At 34.7% G+C, this 16,919-nt stretch overlaps 1 protein-coding gene across 4 annotated transcripts; it reads right to left on the bottom strand.

Moving 5' to 3' along the window:
* Positions 1-176: 176 nt before the first annotated feature.
* On the bottom strand, positions 177-6,237 carry LOC113331963 (cyclin-dependent kinase C-2-like). Of its 4 annotated transcripts, none has more exons than XM_026578606.1 (14): positions 6,007-6,237; positions 5,788-5,879; positions 5,532-5,671; positions 4,866-4,947; positions 4,678-4,768; positions 4,534-4,563; positions 4,329-4,438; positions 4,181-4,253; positions 3,968-4,088; positions 3,741-3,858; positions 2,245-2,384; positions 2,061-2,118; positions 1,084-1,154; positions 414-933 (listed from the first exon to the last, which is right to left on the bottom strand). In XM_026578606.1, exons 3-14 carry the CDS (start codon positions 5,639-5,641, stop codon positions 414-416), a joined length of 1,524 nt encoding a protein of 507 aa, XP_026434391.1. In that variant the 5' UTR covers positions 5,642-5,671; positions 5,788-5,879; positions 6,007-6,237. The 4 variants fall into 4 exon arrangements, with proteins under 4 accessions (XP_026434388.1, XP_026434391.1, XP_026434390.1 ...); XM_026578605.1 differs by having other exon boundaries at positions 5,788-5,844; XM_026578604.1 differs by having other exon boundaries at positions 5,532-5,844.
* Between the last annotated feature and the right edge of the window lie 10,682 nt (positions 6,238-16,919).

The raw sequence follows: 16,919 nt of genomic DNA, 5'->3' as shown, positions 1-16,919 counted from the left end.
ATCTAGACTCCTTTTTCGAGAGCAACTGAAGGCCAATAGAGATTACTGTACTTGTTCAATGGGGAAAAAAATCAAATCAACATCCAAGTTATTCGTTTCAAGAACTCACCTCATTTACTGTTAGCTAATTGGATCTCAATCATGTATTGGTTGACCTAGCATTTTCTCAAATAGTGTCGCTTCAAAGGTCCTTTGGATTACAAATCAAAACCAAATGTATTAGTTTGGAACAGAAAAGTTCGCAGAATACATTTTGTTTTGTTTACAAAGGAAAACTCAATTTTATACTTTAGGAGGCAAGTGGACTGTGGACAAAGGGACAAGCAAGTATTGTAAGAGTTTTCCTTTTGAGGAACTCACCAAAGTTGACATCTTAAATAGTACAGTGCAGTATAAATAAAGACTTCCCTGCTTTACTGCTGCCAACCACCATACGGTTGATTTCGATTATTACCTGACGTGTTAGCCCCTCTACCGCCGCTCGAACTTCCGTATGGTCCACTTTGGGGATAATTTGGATCACCAGCTGCATACCCTCTGCCACCACCTCTAGGGCCCTGACCAGCATATGGAGGACCCCTTCCCTGTGCCGGATATGGCCCACTGCCATAGCCTCCACCTTGACCTCCACGACTGGGATACGGGCCGCTAGGGTTTCCACTCTGGGGATATCTATTTGGCCCTCCAGAAGGTCGTTTTCCATAGTGGTGACTAGGTCCAGCAGCCACTGGTGGTTGGGCGTGATGCATAGGTTGATTAGGACCTGGTCTTAACTGAGGATGTGATTGGCCAGACTGCTGGATTGGAGGAAGGCGTCCATGCTGTTGTGGGGGATGTTGTAGTTTTTGTCTCTTAGCCGCCTCTTCTAATTGACGTTGTTGCTGGCGTTTTTTCTTTGTTTGAAACTCGTGAGATGATTCAAATTTAGGTAAGCTGTGAACCAAAAAAAAACAGCACTTGTCATGATAAATCTAAATAAATAAAAAATAATTGAAAAAAAAAAAAGCATGAGGAAAATGAGGTGGCGAGATCGAAAGTGCGGTGTTTCACAGGCATATAAGTGAGATGGCGATGCAGTAGAACCTTTTTGGATCACAGGGCAATGGATCGGCCCAGAAATACTCGGCATCGAGTGCGTCCTTGGCAGATATTCTCTAAGAAAACAAAAGGGGGAAGAATACATAAAACCCATTAGTGGCACATTATAAATTTCTTTGTCAGCATCTAAAAATGAAGTTGAAACAATAGCAGGCCATGTGAATCATTATGCCACTCAACCATTTTAACATGAACTCCAACTTTTATTCAATATAAACAGTATATAGTTAAGTTCTGTACGCTTTTTAGCAAATTAGATTACTTCAAAATGGAACTCATATGTACTATCGTTCCCAATGACCACTTAAGGCATCTTTTGTCAACTACTCGGCATTTCTTTCAAAAAGTGAACATTAGGGTGCTGCACAGACATGGATACTTGACATGGCTAATCATTAAATAATACAAGAACCAGACAAGTAATAAGTTAATTGTCTAACCGAAATTATCATGCTTAAAAACAGAATCAGTCATGTTTGTGCAACATTTAACACTTATATTTAAAATTACTGGGCTTTCCATCATGATACAGGTAAGATGTTCATATAGATAACAGAAAGGGAGTATATTCTGGTGATCACAACCAAAGGCGAGATAGCAACCATCACACTAAACTGCCCGACATTGTCTTTTCAGACCCCAAAAACCAGAGCAAATCACATTGTTAAGTTTAATATACTGGTTTTTGGTACCTGAAAAGAAATCAAACAAGGATATCCATTGAACCAAAAAAAAAGAAGTTATGATAGGGTTTTCAAGTTCTTTCCAAAAAGAAAAAAAAAGTGGGTGGGCGGGTGGGTGTTCTCTATTTCAAACAAGAATTAGTATTATAGATCCAAATTGCATTAAACCAGGGCATCAAACATATTTGAGCACACAAGTAGATATTTGATATCAGAAGAAGTGCAAAACTTACTGACAAACTTAACATGATTGTATTTACTTTCAAATTGATGTGATACCTGTGATGGATCGAGAGTTAGCATTTTCTCCAGCAACTCCAAAGCGTGCCTATCAAAACTGCAATGCAAAATAAGATAATAGAAATATAAACTTTTGGGTGTTTCAAAGGTAATAGTACAGAAAATTCATATACTTGAAACCAGTAATTTTGCCAACAGGGATAACATAGGTCGATTAACTTACTGTTTGAAAACCTCTCTTACACGTCTCTTCATTGGCCTCGATGGCTTGAAATTGTTATACCAGGGAATCTTGGAAACCCCTGGCCAATTGACCTCATCTGGAGCCCCACACAGCTCATATATCTTATTCAGTTGTTCAGGCTACAATTATTATAAAGAGAAGTCATGTCAGTCTCAAGGATCCTAGAAATTGTTACTGGCACAGTCAGCACAACAGATATCTACATGCGAAGATTAATCAATTCAATTATCCTAAATCAAGAATTTGCCATCTTTAACCTTTTATTACACCATCCTCATGAATAAGACTCAACTAAAGAAAAAGATGAAAATCCTCAGCTACACCGGCACAACAAAAGTGTACACCCAGCATTTCACTCAAGCAACACGCCCGACTATTACCCTACTGAAGCTAGTATTTTGTTCAGACTGCTATCCATAATCACATTGATAGGAGTATAAAACTCATGGTGTTGTACATCTGGGTGTGTGTACAGCTTAATTGACTTAATTTATACTACTATGCGAGGTAGCCTTCTATTGGGTACCTATTTTAGTTAGACCAAAAGGCCGGATTATCCGTCGAAAAATTTCAATAAGCACGATAATAGTTACAATTCCATAGAGATATCAAGGAATGCATTTATTATGATTATTTCTTAATTCCGATTTGAAGAAACTATTGACTGCAATACATTGGACAGTGGACACACATCTCGAGTGATGTGATACTAGTTTCTGACTGGGTACATGGTGATAAGGCTAGTGGGCACGACACATGTCCTAGCTGATCCTGATTCTTAGAAGTATATTGATTTCCCAATAACCGAATTCTTTTGTTGGTAAATACTAATCCATTTTGTTCCCTATTTCCAGTATTGCTAAGAATTCTAGTTCTTACTATTCTGAAACAACATGTCAGAATGATGCGACACGAGGACACATCTTAGAACTTTGTGAATAAAATAGATTTCAAAACCAATATATATATACTCTCAGCTGGCGACACACATACTACTACTGTGTTTGGTTACTACCAGTAGATGTGTAGGACCCAAATTATTTACCCGAAATGTGTGTATTAAGCAGATAGCAGTCTAATAACCTTCTTAACCAAAATTCCCTAATCATTTGACGTAATATGCTGCTTAACTATTATTTCGGCCGAAACTAAAATTATTACCTAAACCATTCAACTTGTATGTATACAATTGGAATAAGAGACCTTTGGTGCGGATGAGAGTGAAGTTGTGATTCATGAGTACATCATACTTGTATAGTGTGCAAGTGTGGTAATACAGCTATTCACCATATGCTCTAACATTAGCTGAATACAAATGTTAAGAAAAGCTGGGTCTGAATCTATGAGATTTAGTTGATTTCATCTTCTTTTCCAGGTTTACATATCAGTCTCAAGGTGTCCATGTGAAGGCCCATAGTTTCCTTGACTTGTTGACTTCAAAACAAAAGCTTACAGGTTCACAACAAATTACTTACCTCGTTCTTTCCGGGCAAAATGGCCTTTCCATGAAGAAGCTCTGCAAAGATGCAACCGACAGACCACATATCAACAGCAGGACCATACTTGGTGGTTCCAAGAAGCAACTCAGGAGGTCTGTCAAAACCATTATGAACCTAAATGAATTAATGTTGTGTATTTTAAAGATAAAAAGGATGCTAGCAACCAAAAGAATTTGAAACATACAACAACTGCTGGCACCTACCTATACCACAAGGTAATAACACGATTTGTTAGATTGGCATTGTGATCATTAGAAAATGATCGAGCCAAACCAAAATCTGCAAGCTTCAGATTTCCTTCATTATCTATTAGAAGATTAGAACCTGCAAAGCATGCAGTACTAACATCACATAAACTGGAAAAATTCATGAACCGCATTAGACTAATAACTAATTAGTGTCAGCTTGATAACAACCTTTAATGTCACGATGCAGTACTTGGTTAACATGACAGTAGTGAAGTCCTGTCAAGAGCTGCTTCATATAGCACTGACAACAAAAGACGTGTTTAGCAGAAGAAGCTTACCGACTAAATGGAGTACAAGTTATGTGCACCTAAGGTACCTTGATTTGGGGAATTGTGAATCGCATACCAGGACGATCAGCAAGACCCGTCAAATCGTGGTCCATGTATTCAAAGACCATATAGATGCTACCGTTGTATTTGTTACCATCTGCAGTTCCAGAAAAAAGTTGGTCACCATTAAAAACTTCTAATCATGATTGCAACCATGAGATACATGTAAGCAAGCTACATTGTACTACTCACCAGGCCTCCCTTGCTCATCCCTTTCAGGACCTGCAAGACAACCCCCGAAAATGAAAACAAATACAATCCAAGACTGAATAAAATGCTCATCATGAAGAAATTGAGGGAAAGGACTCAAATTTGAAAAAGAAGAAGAAGAATAACCTGGGGAAGTAACAATTTCTTTTAGATTAATTACATTTTCATGATGCAGCTTCTTCAGAATTTTGATCTCACGTATTGCAGTAATTGGGAACTGCAGAAGGTTATAATAAAATGTAAGATTAAGAAAGAACAAGATTCATGACTGAAAAACTGTAAGTTGCAAGAGATAAATAGGACAGCTAGCCTACCCCTTCTCTTTCATTGTCCATTCTTATCTTTTTTAGTGCAACAATCTCCCCAGTGGTGATTTCTTTGGCCATGAATACCTGACTGCAAGACAGAGACCCAGATGAAAATAGAGTACAATTCTGCCAGCTAAGAACAAGAAAATGTAATACCCTACCCTTGTAAGCTTACACAGACATTACGCGTTAATGCTAGGTGTACATCTTAACATCTTATGGAAAAAGATATGAAAAACCAACCAATTGTTTCGGAAAAACTTAAAAATCCAAGCAACCACCAATTCAAAAGGCAGGACAATGATTGAGGTACATAGTTTCTCAATCTCTTCTGATTGGGAACATCCTGTCCAAACTGTAATTGGTGTCTCTCAAAAACATGTAGTGGAACTAAGAAATGCCATAATAGTCACCATACTCAGTGAATCGGGATTGGAAGCTTAACACGAGGCTAGGTTTCAAATTAGATGAAGGGCAGTCTTTGCAAATCGGGGTACAACATGTTTCAGGTGATGCCTGGTTATGTTATCATGTGGAAATCTAAAAGGCTAACTTAGCTGCCGTTTATCATGGAAAATCAGTGAACCATCTAAACCTACTTTAACACCAACTACGACATCTAAAAACTTCAATAACCAAAAAATCTCGTATCGCCAAGAAATTCAGACTTACCCATATGTACCTTCACCAATCTGCTCCAATTTCTCAAAACAATCTACGCTTCGAGAACCCCAAGAAGGAGACTCAACAAGATTAAGCTGTCCAGGAGCTGCTACAGCCATTACTTTGAAACCCTTTTTTTCCACTCAAATCTTCAAGCGTCAAACGTACACCAAAAAAACGATAAGATATTAACCTAGAAGCGAATACCCATATACATCAAAATCCTGTCCTTCTCAGGAATTTCAATTGTTTTCGGAACAAATACCTTTTCTGTATCCTTATCCCTTCCGCGTCTTTTAGAGAGAGTGAGGGAGGACAGATGCTACAGGGAGCAAATACTCACCATCAACAATCTCTCTGAATAAAGACCCAAAAAACTTAAAACGGAGACGAAGAATCTTAAGTTAAAACCCTAAACCTGCGTTGAGAGGATTACTGACCGCAAAAAGAAAACTAAGAAACACTGATAAAAATAAATACCGACATGTTATTCCCCTTCGGATTTCTTAAGATCTCTTGCTTTACGCACTCCTCTAGCAATAAATGGAACGGTCCACCGGATAACAGACCGAAACACGTTTTGATTTGTTTTCTTGGCGACCTATTATTCAGGGACGAATCGGCTGAGGTTTGTTCGTCCCATCTAGAGTGTGTTCGGTTTGAGGAAATGCAATCACTTTCTGAGGAGGACAATGCTATATGTTTGGTAAATAGGAGTACGAGGAGAATAAGAATATGATACTCAAAAAGTAAGGAAATTAAAACCAATGAAGATGATGGGTTTAGAATCTCCTCTTTATAGCCTATTTGAAAATCACGATACCATTATTTCTTGAAATAAAAAAAATCACAAGTTCGTTTGAGTGCACAATTTTAAAATAATTTCTAGAAGTAAAAAAATAATTTTTTTGTGAAGGTTTTTGATTTCTACCACCTTTGACTTCTCCTTTTGGAAAAGCGGAAGTGCTTTTAATTTGGTATGTGGATAAGTTATTAGAAAACATGATTCTTAGGACGGGATTCGCTTCCCACCCTAAGAAAATCATAATGATCGCGTTGTTTTTAGCATGTTACTATTAGATTATGCAAAGTCTATCAACTTCAAAATGACTAGATTATATTTCATTTTGTGCACTTTGTGCATGAAGGGGGATTTGGGGAGCCGATAGTCCCCTGCGCTGAAGTGTAAAGTAGCTGCCTCCATCAAATGGCAAGGCTACCCAGTTGATTCTCTCCATTATGAGTTAAGCATTTTAAAACACACCTGGCTGATGATTATCGATAGATTTTTACACGTTGAACGAAAATTGGCAAGGAAACTTAAAAACACCATGTTGATTGTCGTACTTAAACAATTATAATACAAAATTGAAAAGTAGAATCGGCTAGGCATTATTTTTGACAACCCCGATTCTGATACTTCAAAATTGAAATCTTTTTGAAATCATCTAGATTCACAATTAAAACTTAATCTGTTTGGATTTTAAGTAGACCTGTCAACGGTACTTATCAAAACGAATATGGCCTCTACCGTATCTGTTATCGATAAGGATTATCGGATATCCAATAGTATCCGACGAATATTCAAAGATATTTTTCATATCCGCTCAGATAACAATTTTGGATATCCGATAGTATTTCATTATAATAAAAATAATTCAAATTCTTTTTTAGTATTTCTTTATATTTCATAAATTACAAAAAAAAAAATCAAAGAAACCTTAAGATAATTCAACTAAATAAAACAAATGCAAAATTTTCAATTTATAAGTCATTACATTAGATTTAAACAACACTCAAATCTTTTCTTCTAGAAAATTGAACTCCACTTACTCACAACCAACAAACTAGTTGTGTTTTTGTTCTTCCATAATATGTTTATTTCTACGTCTTCATATACTACCAAGTTAACAACTAAATATATTATTCAAAAAAAGAAAAATTAAAAAAATGCATATGCATTCTTTAAAGGATATTGATATGATAATGCCTTTTTCCGTATCCATTTCATTGAATTAAGAATATCTGATAAGATATCTGTATTTGATATCCGTTATCCAAAATTTCGGATAATATCCTAACGATTTGAACGGACCCGGACGAATATCGAATATTCAGTTATCCATTAACAACCCTAATTTTAAGAAACTAGATATATTTTCTCACATGTAATTGGCTACGTTAAACCACTACCAAGCTATCCAATTCAAATGGCATTTCGGTCATTAGTTAACAACATGGATAAGAGTACTTGGATTTACTTCATTATGATCCTATTTTTTTCATTATAATAACTCCAGTCATACCCTAAAATAACTCACCTTTTTTTAGCAACGTATTTGCCTTGGCGGGAGTGCGCAAAAATAAGTAAATAATATTAAATAAGTAAATAAATAAATACAACCCATTTGTATAAGTAACAATATTATGCTTGTTGGAGCAGTGCTCAGTTGAACGCACCAAGTATTGGTATGTCAAGTTTGGTTGTCATATTTTATTTCCAAAACTTGAAACAATTTGATTTGATTGCTAGAGTCAACTTCATAAGGTTAGACTAGGAACATAGAAATATTGACACTCTCTCGTGTTACTCGTGAAGAACCTGAAGATGTATCGGCATCAACGAATACATCATATTTCTATTTGAGGTTAGTAACACAGACTCAAATTGTTTCCATTTATATCTACGTTTCTTGCAGATCAGTTTTTATTGAAAATATAACATACAAAGTATAGTTCGTTTACTTGTCTCTAGTATTGGTTACTTGGTTGTTCTATTATCAAGGAAAGATATGCTAGTTATTGTATACAATTTTGGTATATTGAGTTACGAAGTATAGTTTAGCTATTGGTCTTTGTATCATCAAAACAACATTAATTGGTAATTCATTATTATTTAGTGTGTTGAAATTTCGGTTGAATCCTTACATTGGAATTGCGTTTAACTACATAGTTTTATGAAGTAAACTTGCGAAAGTTGTTTCGTAGATGGATAAGTAATTCAAAGGATCTTTAGTAGGACCAATCCCTTAAATAATAATTTATACTAGGACCTATCCCAAGGATCTTTGGTAAGACCGATTATTTTAACAAACGTCTCTACTAGGACCGGTCGTAAGGATCTTTACTAGGACCAATCGTAAGGATCTCTAATATGACCAATCATATATAACCAAAAAGGCATTTTCGGTTTGTCTTGTGGATATCAAAATATAGTTTGATTAAAAAGAAAAATTCATATGATGTCGTCGTAGTATCTGAACATGTCCTGAACTCTTATTACTTAATGTTCAAGTATTTTTATTCATACTCAAGAATATCGAAAACAAAATATTATGATATCTTTTAAATATTCGGATTTATATGTTTTCCATATCCCAGAGGATTGCATGTTGTTTGTTGTTATATTAGCAATGCATATGCATGTATGCTAACTAATCTTAGTTGTAAACTTATAGTGATCTCATTACATGAGTTGGATTACAATTGGAAATTTTCAAAACCGAAAATATATTATTATTACGTATCTTTAAGATTTTCTGATTTGGTAATTCCTTGTTTTCCAAACAAACTTTGGTATTTACATTGTAGATAGTGGAGCTTGTATTCTTATAAGCTTATCATGTGACATGCTGCCTACTCGTTTTTGTGGGAAGCCCATTCGTAGCATTTTACATACTCGTTAATAAAGGAGAGTAATCTAATTAGGTAAAATCTCTTGCTTGGTCTTCATTTAAATACTTATTTTTATCAATAAACTTTTAATAATCCTTAATAGATAAAAATTGATTATTCCATGGTCCTTTTCTTCTAATATAAAGGCTCTCAAGTTTGTTTAGGGATTGGGTATTTCAGATTTATTTGATTCTACATCTGAAGATAAGACCAATGATTATCTACCATTAACAGACTCTGTTTTGTGTGTGTTGATCATTAATATGAATCAAGTTGTTTGTGCAAGTGACTTGAAGATTGAAGATTGAAAACTAGAAGACTTGTCTTTATGGTACCCTGATCTTTGTGATACTTCTTGCACACTTGATTCTCTGGGATCTGAAAAGTTGTTTATTTCATAAACGTCAAACTTGTTGAAAAGATCAGCAAATTGGTTAGTGGCTTTTCTTCGAGAATTGCTTGAGTAGAGATTGTCAACTGAGATGGATTATTTATATACTCTTTGTCTTAGTATTGATCTTTTGAACATAAGAGCTTGTATTGATTAAGCTGAAAATCCTTATACTCAACTATATCTCTAATTTACCCAAAATGGATAATACACAATGAAACAGGCTAGTCCTTTACTTTTTAGGTTACGATTCAAAGAAGTTGAGATAGTGGAAGTCTTCACAGAAGGTGGAGTAACTTGAGACAGTGGACTGTATATTGAGATTCACATGCGTAAAACTGATTTGTTATAGGCGCGGGGATACTAAAGGAACTGAGCAACTAGGAATAGTTTACTTGGTCTCAATTATACGAAGTTACGGTAGTTAATTTGTATAATGAGAGTATTTAAAACTGTATTAGGTCCTAGGATTTTTCTACCTTACATTTTTCCTCATTAACAAAATTGTTGTGTTTGTGTGTTTTTACTATTTCCGCATTAAAGTTATTTAATTGTAAAAGCATTATTCCCACATGTATGCTTGAAGGCCATTGAATTCGAAATGTTTGTGGTGTATTTGGTACCCTCGCCTTTTCAATTGGTACCAGAGCAAGTTTCATATGAAACATATTAATAACTAGTATGGAATTCCTGAATAATACAAGTGAAGAATTTGTATCGATCCATGATTCGTAAAACTTTCGTTTAATGAATCTGTGTCATGTTTTGTTCAAAACCTTTATACTCTTTGTCATCATAAATACAAGAAAAAGGATTGATAATCTTCATTGTGGTTTAAAAACCTCATATATGCACTTAATTGACACAATGGAAAGGAAATCAGTGCTTCAAGCATTGATAGAAGAATAAGTGAACAGAACAAGCTTTTGATTTATTTATTTTTTACAGCATAGCTTTTGGTTAGAGAAGTTACCAATATCTTGGATGAATTTAAACTTGTTAAAAAGGAATAATCGAATCTTAAAGATATCTCAATTAAGGATTCACCTTTGATTTCTAACTTAATAACAAATTATCGAAAACCAGGTGATAGACGAGGAATCGGATATGTAAAACCTTAAAAATCGATCTTGAGAGAAACTCATTTTCGCTCAAAGAAAACTGGTTTTGAATCCTCTTGTACTTTCTAAATTGATGTGGTCATTTTTAATAGTCGTGTAAAGTTCTCAAACAGAAAAACTGTGATGCAAAATTTTTGTCTAAGCTAGCTCAATTGCTTTCTCGCAAATTAAAATACTTTACTCAGAGGAATATGTTAGGCAAAGATAACTCTATTTTATATTCTAATAGTAAGAAAACTGTTGAAAATTGCATGGGTGCTTTTCCATTCAAATCCACTTCTCAATTCTGGTGGTTTTTGGATAGTGGATGTAGTAGACATATGACATGAGATCTATCATGGTTTGTAAAAACCAAAGATTACAATGGAGAATTTGTAACCTTCAGAGATAGAAAAAGTTGCCTTATCGGTAAAACGGGACTATAAATCTACCAGGTATTCCTGAAATTTCATGATGTTGTTTCTCATGTCAAAGGAATTGAAGCCAATCTTCTCTCAATAAGTAAAATTTGTGATAAAGTCCATAAGTTTATCTTCAACATGACAGGATGTGATATTGTAGATAAGTCTGGAAATATTATCTTTTGTGGCGGACGAAGTATGACTAAAGTAGAATCTACCCATTTATGGCATGAACGGTTTGATCATATCAACTATGAAATGCTTGGGAAGCTCATTAATCGTGAACTTGTCCAAGATGTTCCGAAAATTAATGTTAAGATAAAAGGTATGCTTTCTGAGATTTTCGAAAAGTTACTCTATCTAGTGGTTTGGGGAGAATATCCACAATTATTGTTTAAAAGGGACATATTCAAGTTCTATCATCCCATTTTCATATAATTTTCGAACAAATTGATATTGAATATCAATATGTTTAGTACGAGAGTGTTCCACATTATTTTTAGTTAGTCAAAGTAACACTCAAATTATCAAAAGAATACTTATTGTTTGAATACTGATTACATAATCAATAAGCATCTGTTTTATCCAGGATAATTGAGTATACATATTCCAAAACCAATGTATTTTGCTTCACACGTAGAAACATACTGAGAATTTTGTTTCTTACCGTACCATGCTACGGGATTTTGAGCGACATAAAAATATACCCCCTGAAGTGCTTTTGCGATATTCAACACATCCAGCCCAATCAGCATCTAAGTAAGCAATCATAATATTATTGGTATCCATAAAATATGATAAACCTTTGTCAACAGTTCCTTTCACATATCGTATGATTCTTTTTACAACTTTTAAATGTGACTCTTTTGGATTTGCTTAAAATGTTGCACAACACCCTATAGTACTGAAAGCAGTATTTGGTCTAGTTGAAAAAGCGGGGGTCTAACAACACCTCCCAATATTTCGCTTAGCAATATGTATGGACAAACTCGAATATACTTTCAAGAGAATCAACAAGACTCAATCAATTAAAAGTATATCAACGAGTTTATATCTCTCTCTTGATTTGATTTACTCAAGAAGATCCTGCGAGTTCTAATCAAATACAAGGAATAACTTGGACGGTACCAAATACCAATGTCCAAGGATTAACCAATGACAATCGACAACCAAAGGTTGGATTATACTAATTGATGATCTAAACGCACAACCTGTATTATTTCAATTATAAAGATAAATCAATATAATGCAGAAACTGAAATAACACAGACACCAGAAATTTTGTTAACGAGGAAACCGCAAATGCAGAAAAACCCCGGGACCTAGTCCAGATTGAATACACACTGTATTAAGCCGCTACAGACACTAGCCTACTCCAATCTAACTTCGGACTGGACTGTAGTTGAACCCCAATCAGTCTCCCACTGATTCAAGGTACAGTTGTACTCCCTACGCCTCTGATCCCATCAGGATACTGCGCACTTGATTCCCTTAGCTGATCTCACCCACAACTAAGAGTTGATACGACCCAAAATCGCAAACTTTAACAATAAACAAATCTGTCTGACACAGACAAGTCTATCAAAGGATCAATCTGTCTCCCACAGAAAAACCCTAAAGTTTTGTTCCGTCTTTTGATAATAATCAAGGTGAACATGAACCAATTGATAATCCGGTCTTATATTCCCGAAGAACAGCCCAGATTAATCAATCACCTCACAACAATCTTAATTGTATGGTAGCGAAACAAGATGTTGCGGAATCACAAACGATGAGACGAAGATGTTTGTGATTACTTTATATATCTTGCCTATCGGAGATATCAATCTCAAGCCAATCAATATGATTGTACTCGTACGATAGAAGATGCAAGATCAGATCATACAACTACGATAAAAGTAGTATCGGTCTGGCTTCACAATCCCAATGAAGTCTTCAAGTCGTTTAACCTGGTTTTAGAAGAAGAAAATCAAAGGTTAAAGGAGAACCGACTCTAGCACGCAAACTAGAATCACAAGTAAGGTGTGGGGATTAGTTTTGCAGAGTTGCTAGATGTCCCCTTATATAGTATTTCAAATCAGGGTTTTGCCTTGGTAACAACGCAATCAATATCCACCGTTAGATGAAAACCTGATTTAGATTCAAGCTAATATTTCTCAACCGTTAGATCGAAAACTTAGCTTGTTATACACAAATGAAATGCACGCTTCTAGGTTTGTTAACCGTACCCAAACGTGTACATTGTTGGTTCAACAATAGTCAACCAAAAGGTTAGCCATATGAGAATTTCATATCAACCATATTCTTTGTCACCATAACTAGTTCAAATGACTCAATTGAACTAGTTAGAGAGTTGTTCAATTGCAAGGAAATCTATGTAACTACACAAGACACAATTGAAGCAAAGATGATTTGATTCACTCGAATCAGTTCATGAACTTTTATAGCCACGGTTTGCAAATAGCATTCCTTATTCTTTTTAAGTTTAAGTTCAGAAATCATCTTTAGATATATAACTTTCTCAAGTTCGCAGACTAGGTTCGCGGACTTAAGATACCGGACAGAGTTTACAAACTCCAGCAGAAATTCTCGGGATGAGAACTTCGCCGGTTCGCGGACTGGGTTCGCGGACTGAGTTCGCGGACTTAGCTTCACGCACTAGATTGTCAAATCTAGCATAAATTCTCGGGTTTGAGAACTTCGGCAGTTCGCAGACTGAGTTCTCCGAATTGGCACTTGCCATTCTTCCGGTTCTCTTGATCAACAAAGTTCGAAAACTTTGGTTCAAGGAATAGGACTTATACATAATTGTGTTTCCACAACAATGCTTATGTCCACCATTGTTTATGTAATCTAAACTCTCATTCCAATCATTGAAACATTCTTAGAGGACGTTATATAGTTGTTATACCATTTCTCGTCAAAGCAATTTTCAAAGTGATTGAAACATATCATGACTTCCGTCACTAGGTAAAGATAAACTTGGTCGAAGCGAAAAGCTTACTAACACATATTTCGAGATATAGATAGGCGAGGTATACTCGAATCGAAATACCAAATGTGTATAATCATAGTCTATATATATAGCATACGACTTTTTGTCTCAAAGAGTAGAAGATAGAATAGATAGACTTTTGAGTGACATATAAGTTCAAGTCTCCATATACCTTTTTGTCGAGAAGTTCCACCTGTTCCTTGAGTAGATCTTCGTCTTGTATGATGAATCGCCATGGAGTCCTTGAGCTCAACTACACTTACTATCCTAGTCCGAGACTTAGCTATAGTAGACTAGAAATCAAGACTTATAGTTTTGATCACTAACATTGACAAACATGCTTGAGATAGCAATGCATGCGAGTTCGACCGAGCAATGCTCTAACACTAGTTGCGGTGAGATAAAGTAGATTTCCAATCATAGACCAAAGTTTTTGTGATCGACAAATCTATCATTGGAATCAGATTGAAGCCTTCGAGTGGTTGGCATAAGAGTTGCTTCACCAAGATCGAACCTCTTACTAACATTGTTAGCACACTTTGCTTAAGATATAAAAATACCACCTTTGCATTTTGTAAACCTAAAAAGTATGACAAATATCCCACATTACTTACTCATAAGCGCTAGAAATTCATCAATAAGATTTTTAGAGGTTGATTCGTAAATGATTCTCTCTTCATCCCCTATTAGGTGACCTATTCATTTTAAGATTTTGTCCCTTTAAAAGTTGACCTTTACAAATAAACAAAGCCATATTTCTAAAATTACCCTTTTATTGGATTATTATTATTAAATCTTAGTATAAGCAGTATGTATAACTTGATAGTCATGTTTATATTCGTTATGCAGGTGTTTAAAATGTTTTCCAACGGTATAAAATAAAATTTACAAATATTTGTGTCATAGTTTGAGATATATGTTATTTTGAAATTTTATTAATTGTTATCTAAAAATATAATTGGAAAAAGTACCTAAAAATATTTCTTTTTCAACCTTGCCTTAAGAGTTTTGCAACTTGAAATAGGTCATCTTTGTAGGGACGGAGGAAGTATCATTAACGTATATTTATGCAACCAATTTTTTTTTACCATTTCACTTAGTAAACAAGGTTTTGTCAGCACAAAGAATCCTTTTTATAAAAAAAAAAGGAAGTTGACTTGTCATACCAAGCTCTGTAGCTTGTTTTACACCATATATTGCTTTACTGAGTTGAGCACATGATCACGATAAAAAGGATCCTCAAATCCCTTAGGTTAAGCAACATGAACATCTTCTTTTATATCTCTAATGAGAAAAACAGACTTGATATCCATTTGAAAGAGTTTTGTTTTGAGAGTGCATACATAAGATAGCTAGTAAGAGTCAAATAGATTTTAAACGAGAAACATGAGCAAAGTTTCATCAAAATATATACTTTATATTTGTGAATATCCTTGAGCTACGAGTCTGTACTTGTTACGAACAACAATTTCGTACTCATCAGATTTGTTGTTGAAAATCCACTTTGTACCAATGATATTAATCCCTCCTAGTTTAGGGACATGTTCACATACCCCTTGTCGTTAAAATTATTTAAGTTCTCCATGCATTGAATTAAGCCAAGCAGGATCTTCAAGGTCTTCATCAATATTCTTGGGTTCGATTGTGGACATAAATCAAGAATTGTGACACAAGTTCTGGAGTGGACCTCAAGTCACAACCCTAGTATTAATATCACCAATGATGTGATCAGACCAAAAGGTCCGTGTGTATAAGATCAAAATGATTTTTTATATCTTGTGAGAGTTTATGTGGAACTTTAGGTTATTTACCATTTTGACAGGCACCGCAGTCCATTTATGTTAGAAAAGTTCATTAAATTGATTTAAGTTGGGTCTTAGTCTTTCTTTTCGCAGGTATTAGCTAAGATCTTTTGATCTTTCTCTGGTGAAAATTATTTTGTGTTATTCTTTTGTTTTAGGGAATAACATATAATGGGAAGGGAGGTCTACTTTGAACTCGCGCTTAATGATATATCTTTCATAAAGTAACTAGATCGGTTCTGATTCTAGTTTAGCTTGTCGATTTATGAACGATTACTCTGGTTAATCATTTTCCTGATAAGGAAACCAAGTTAATTCTGATCTTAGTTTTTTATTTATCGAAATATGTACAATTATATAAGTATGATTGGTTCCTGATAAAAAAAAAACTAGTCACTAACCTAGTTTGGATTATCAAAAAACATGGTACAATAAAAAAAAATTATACTTAGATCCCGATAAGTAACTAAGTTAATTATGATCTTAGTTCAACTTATCGAAATAAAAGAAATTTACTTCGGGTGATTGTTCCTTAGAAGAAAGCTAAATCAAATTATTTAGGTAGTTCCAGTTTTAGTGTTGTTTATCAAAAGAAGTATGTTAGACCTCAAACTCGCTTGGAATCTTATAGGTTGTATCAAGTTCTTATGCACTTAATAGTCATTTCAAAATACTTGTTGTACTTCTCGTACTTTTTTCATTTTTGTGACAAAAGATGGAGGGATATATATGGAGTATAGGGGTGATTTACAATCACTTGATAAAGGATATATGTCCTGAAAAGTATATATCTAAACGAAAATAAGTAAAACATTGATCGTGGGTAGAAGCATATCATGTTGTGTAGTGTTACATACTATAAAATCGAATAACAATTATATTCAGATTGAATATATACCTAGCTTACCTTTAGGGGCAGTAAAGTGTTTTTGTTATTCAAATGCTTCAACATCGGCATGAATATTTGCAGTACTTTGTGCTGCCCAAACTTGGAATCGACATATGAGGGTAG

Source organism: Papaver somniferum, unplaced genomic scaffold (assembly GCF_003573695.1).
Source record: "Papaver somniferum cultivar HN1 unplaced genomic scaffold, ASM357369v1 unplaced-scaffold_128, whole genome shotgun sequence".
NCBI classification, from domain to species: domain Eukaryota; kingdom Viridiplantae; phylum Streptophyta; class Magnoliopsida; order Ranunculales; family Papaveraceae; genus Papaver; species Papaver somniferum.
The sequence above is the reverse complement of the archived record's forward strand: the minus strand, read 5'-3'. Positions and strand labels throughout refer to the sequence as shown.

What these genes read in the sequence shown, in the direction of transcription:
- LOC113331963 (XM_026578606.1), bottom strand. Translation starts at nt 5,641, where the DNA reads ATGGCTGTAGCAGCTCCTGGACAGCTTAATCTTGTTGAGTCTCCTTCT. An exon ending in TTTTGCCCGGAAAGAACGAG is followed by an intron (nt 2,385 to 3,740) that starts GTAAGTAATTTG and finishes TAATAATTGTAG; the next exon opens with CCTGAACAACTGAATAAGAT. An exon ending in TAACTCTCGATCCATCACAG is followed by an intron (nt 1,155 to 2,060) that starts GTATCACATCAA and finishes TTGTTTTCTTAG; the next exon opens with AGAATATCTGCCAAGGACGC.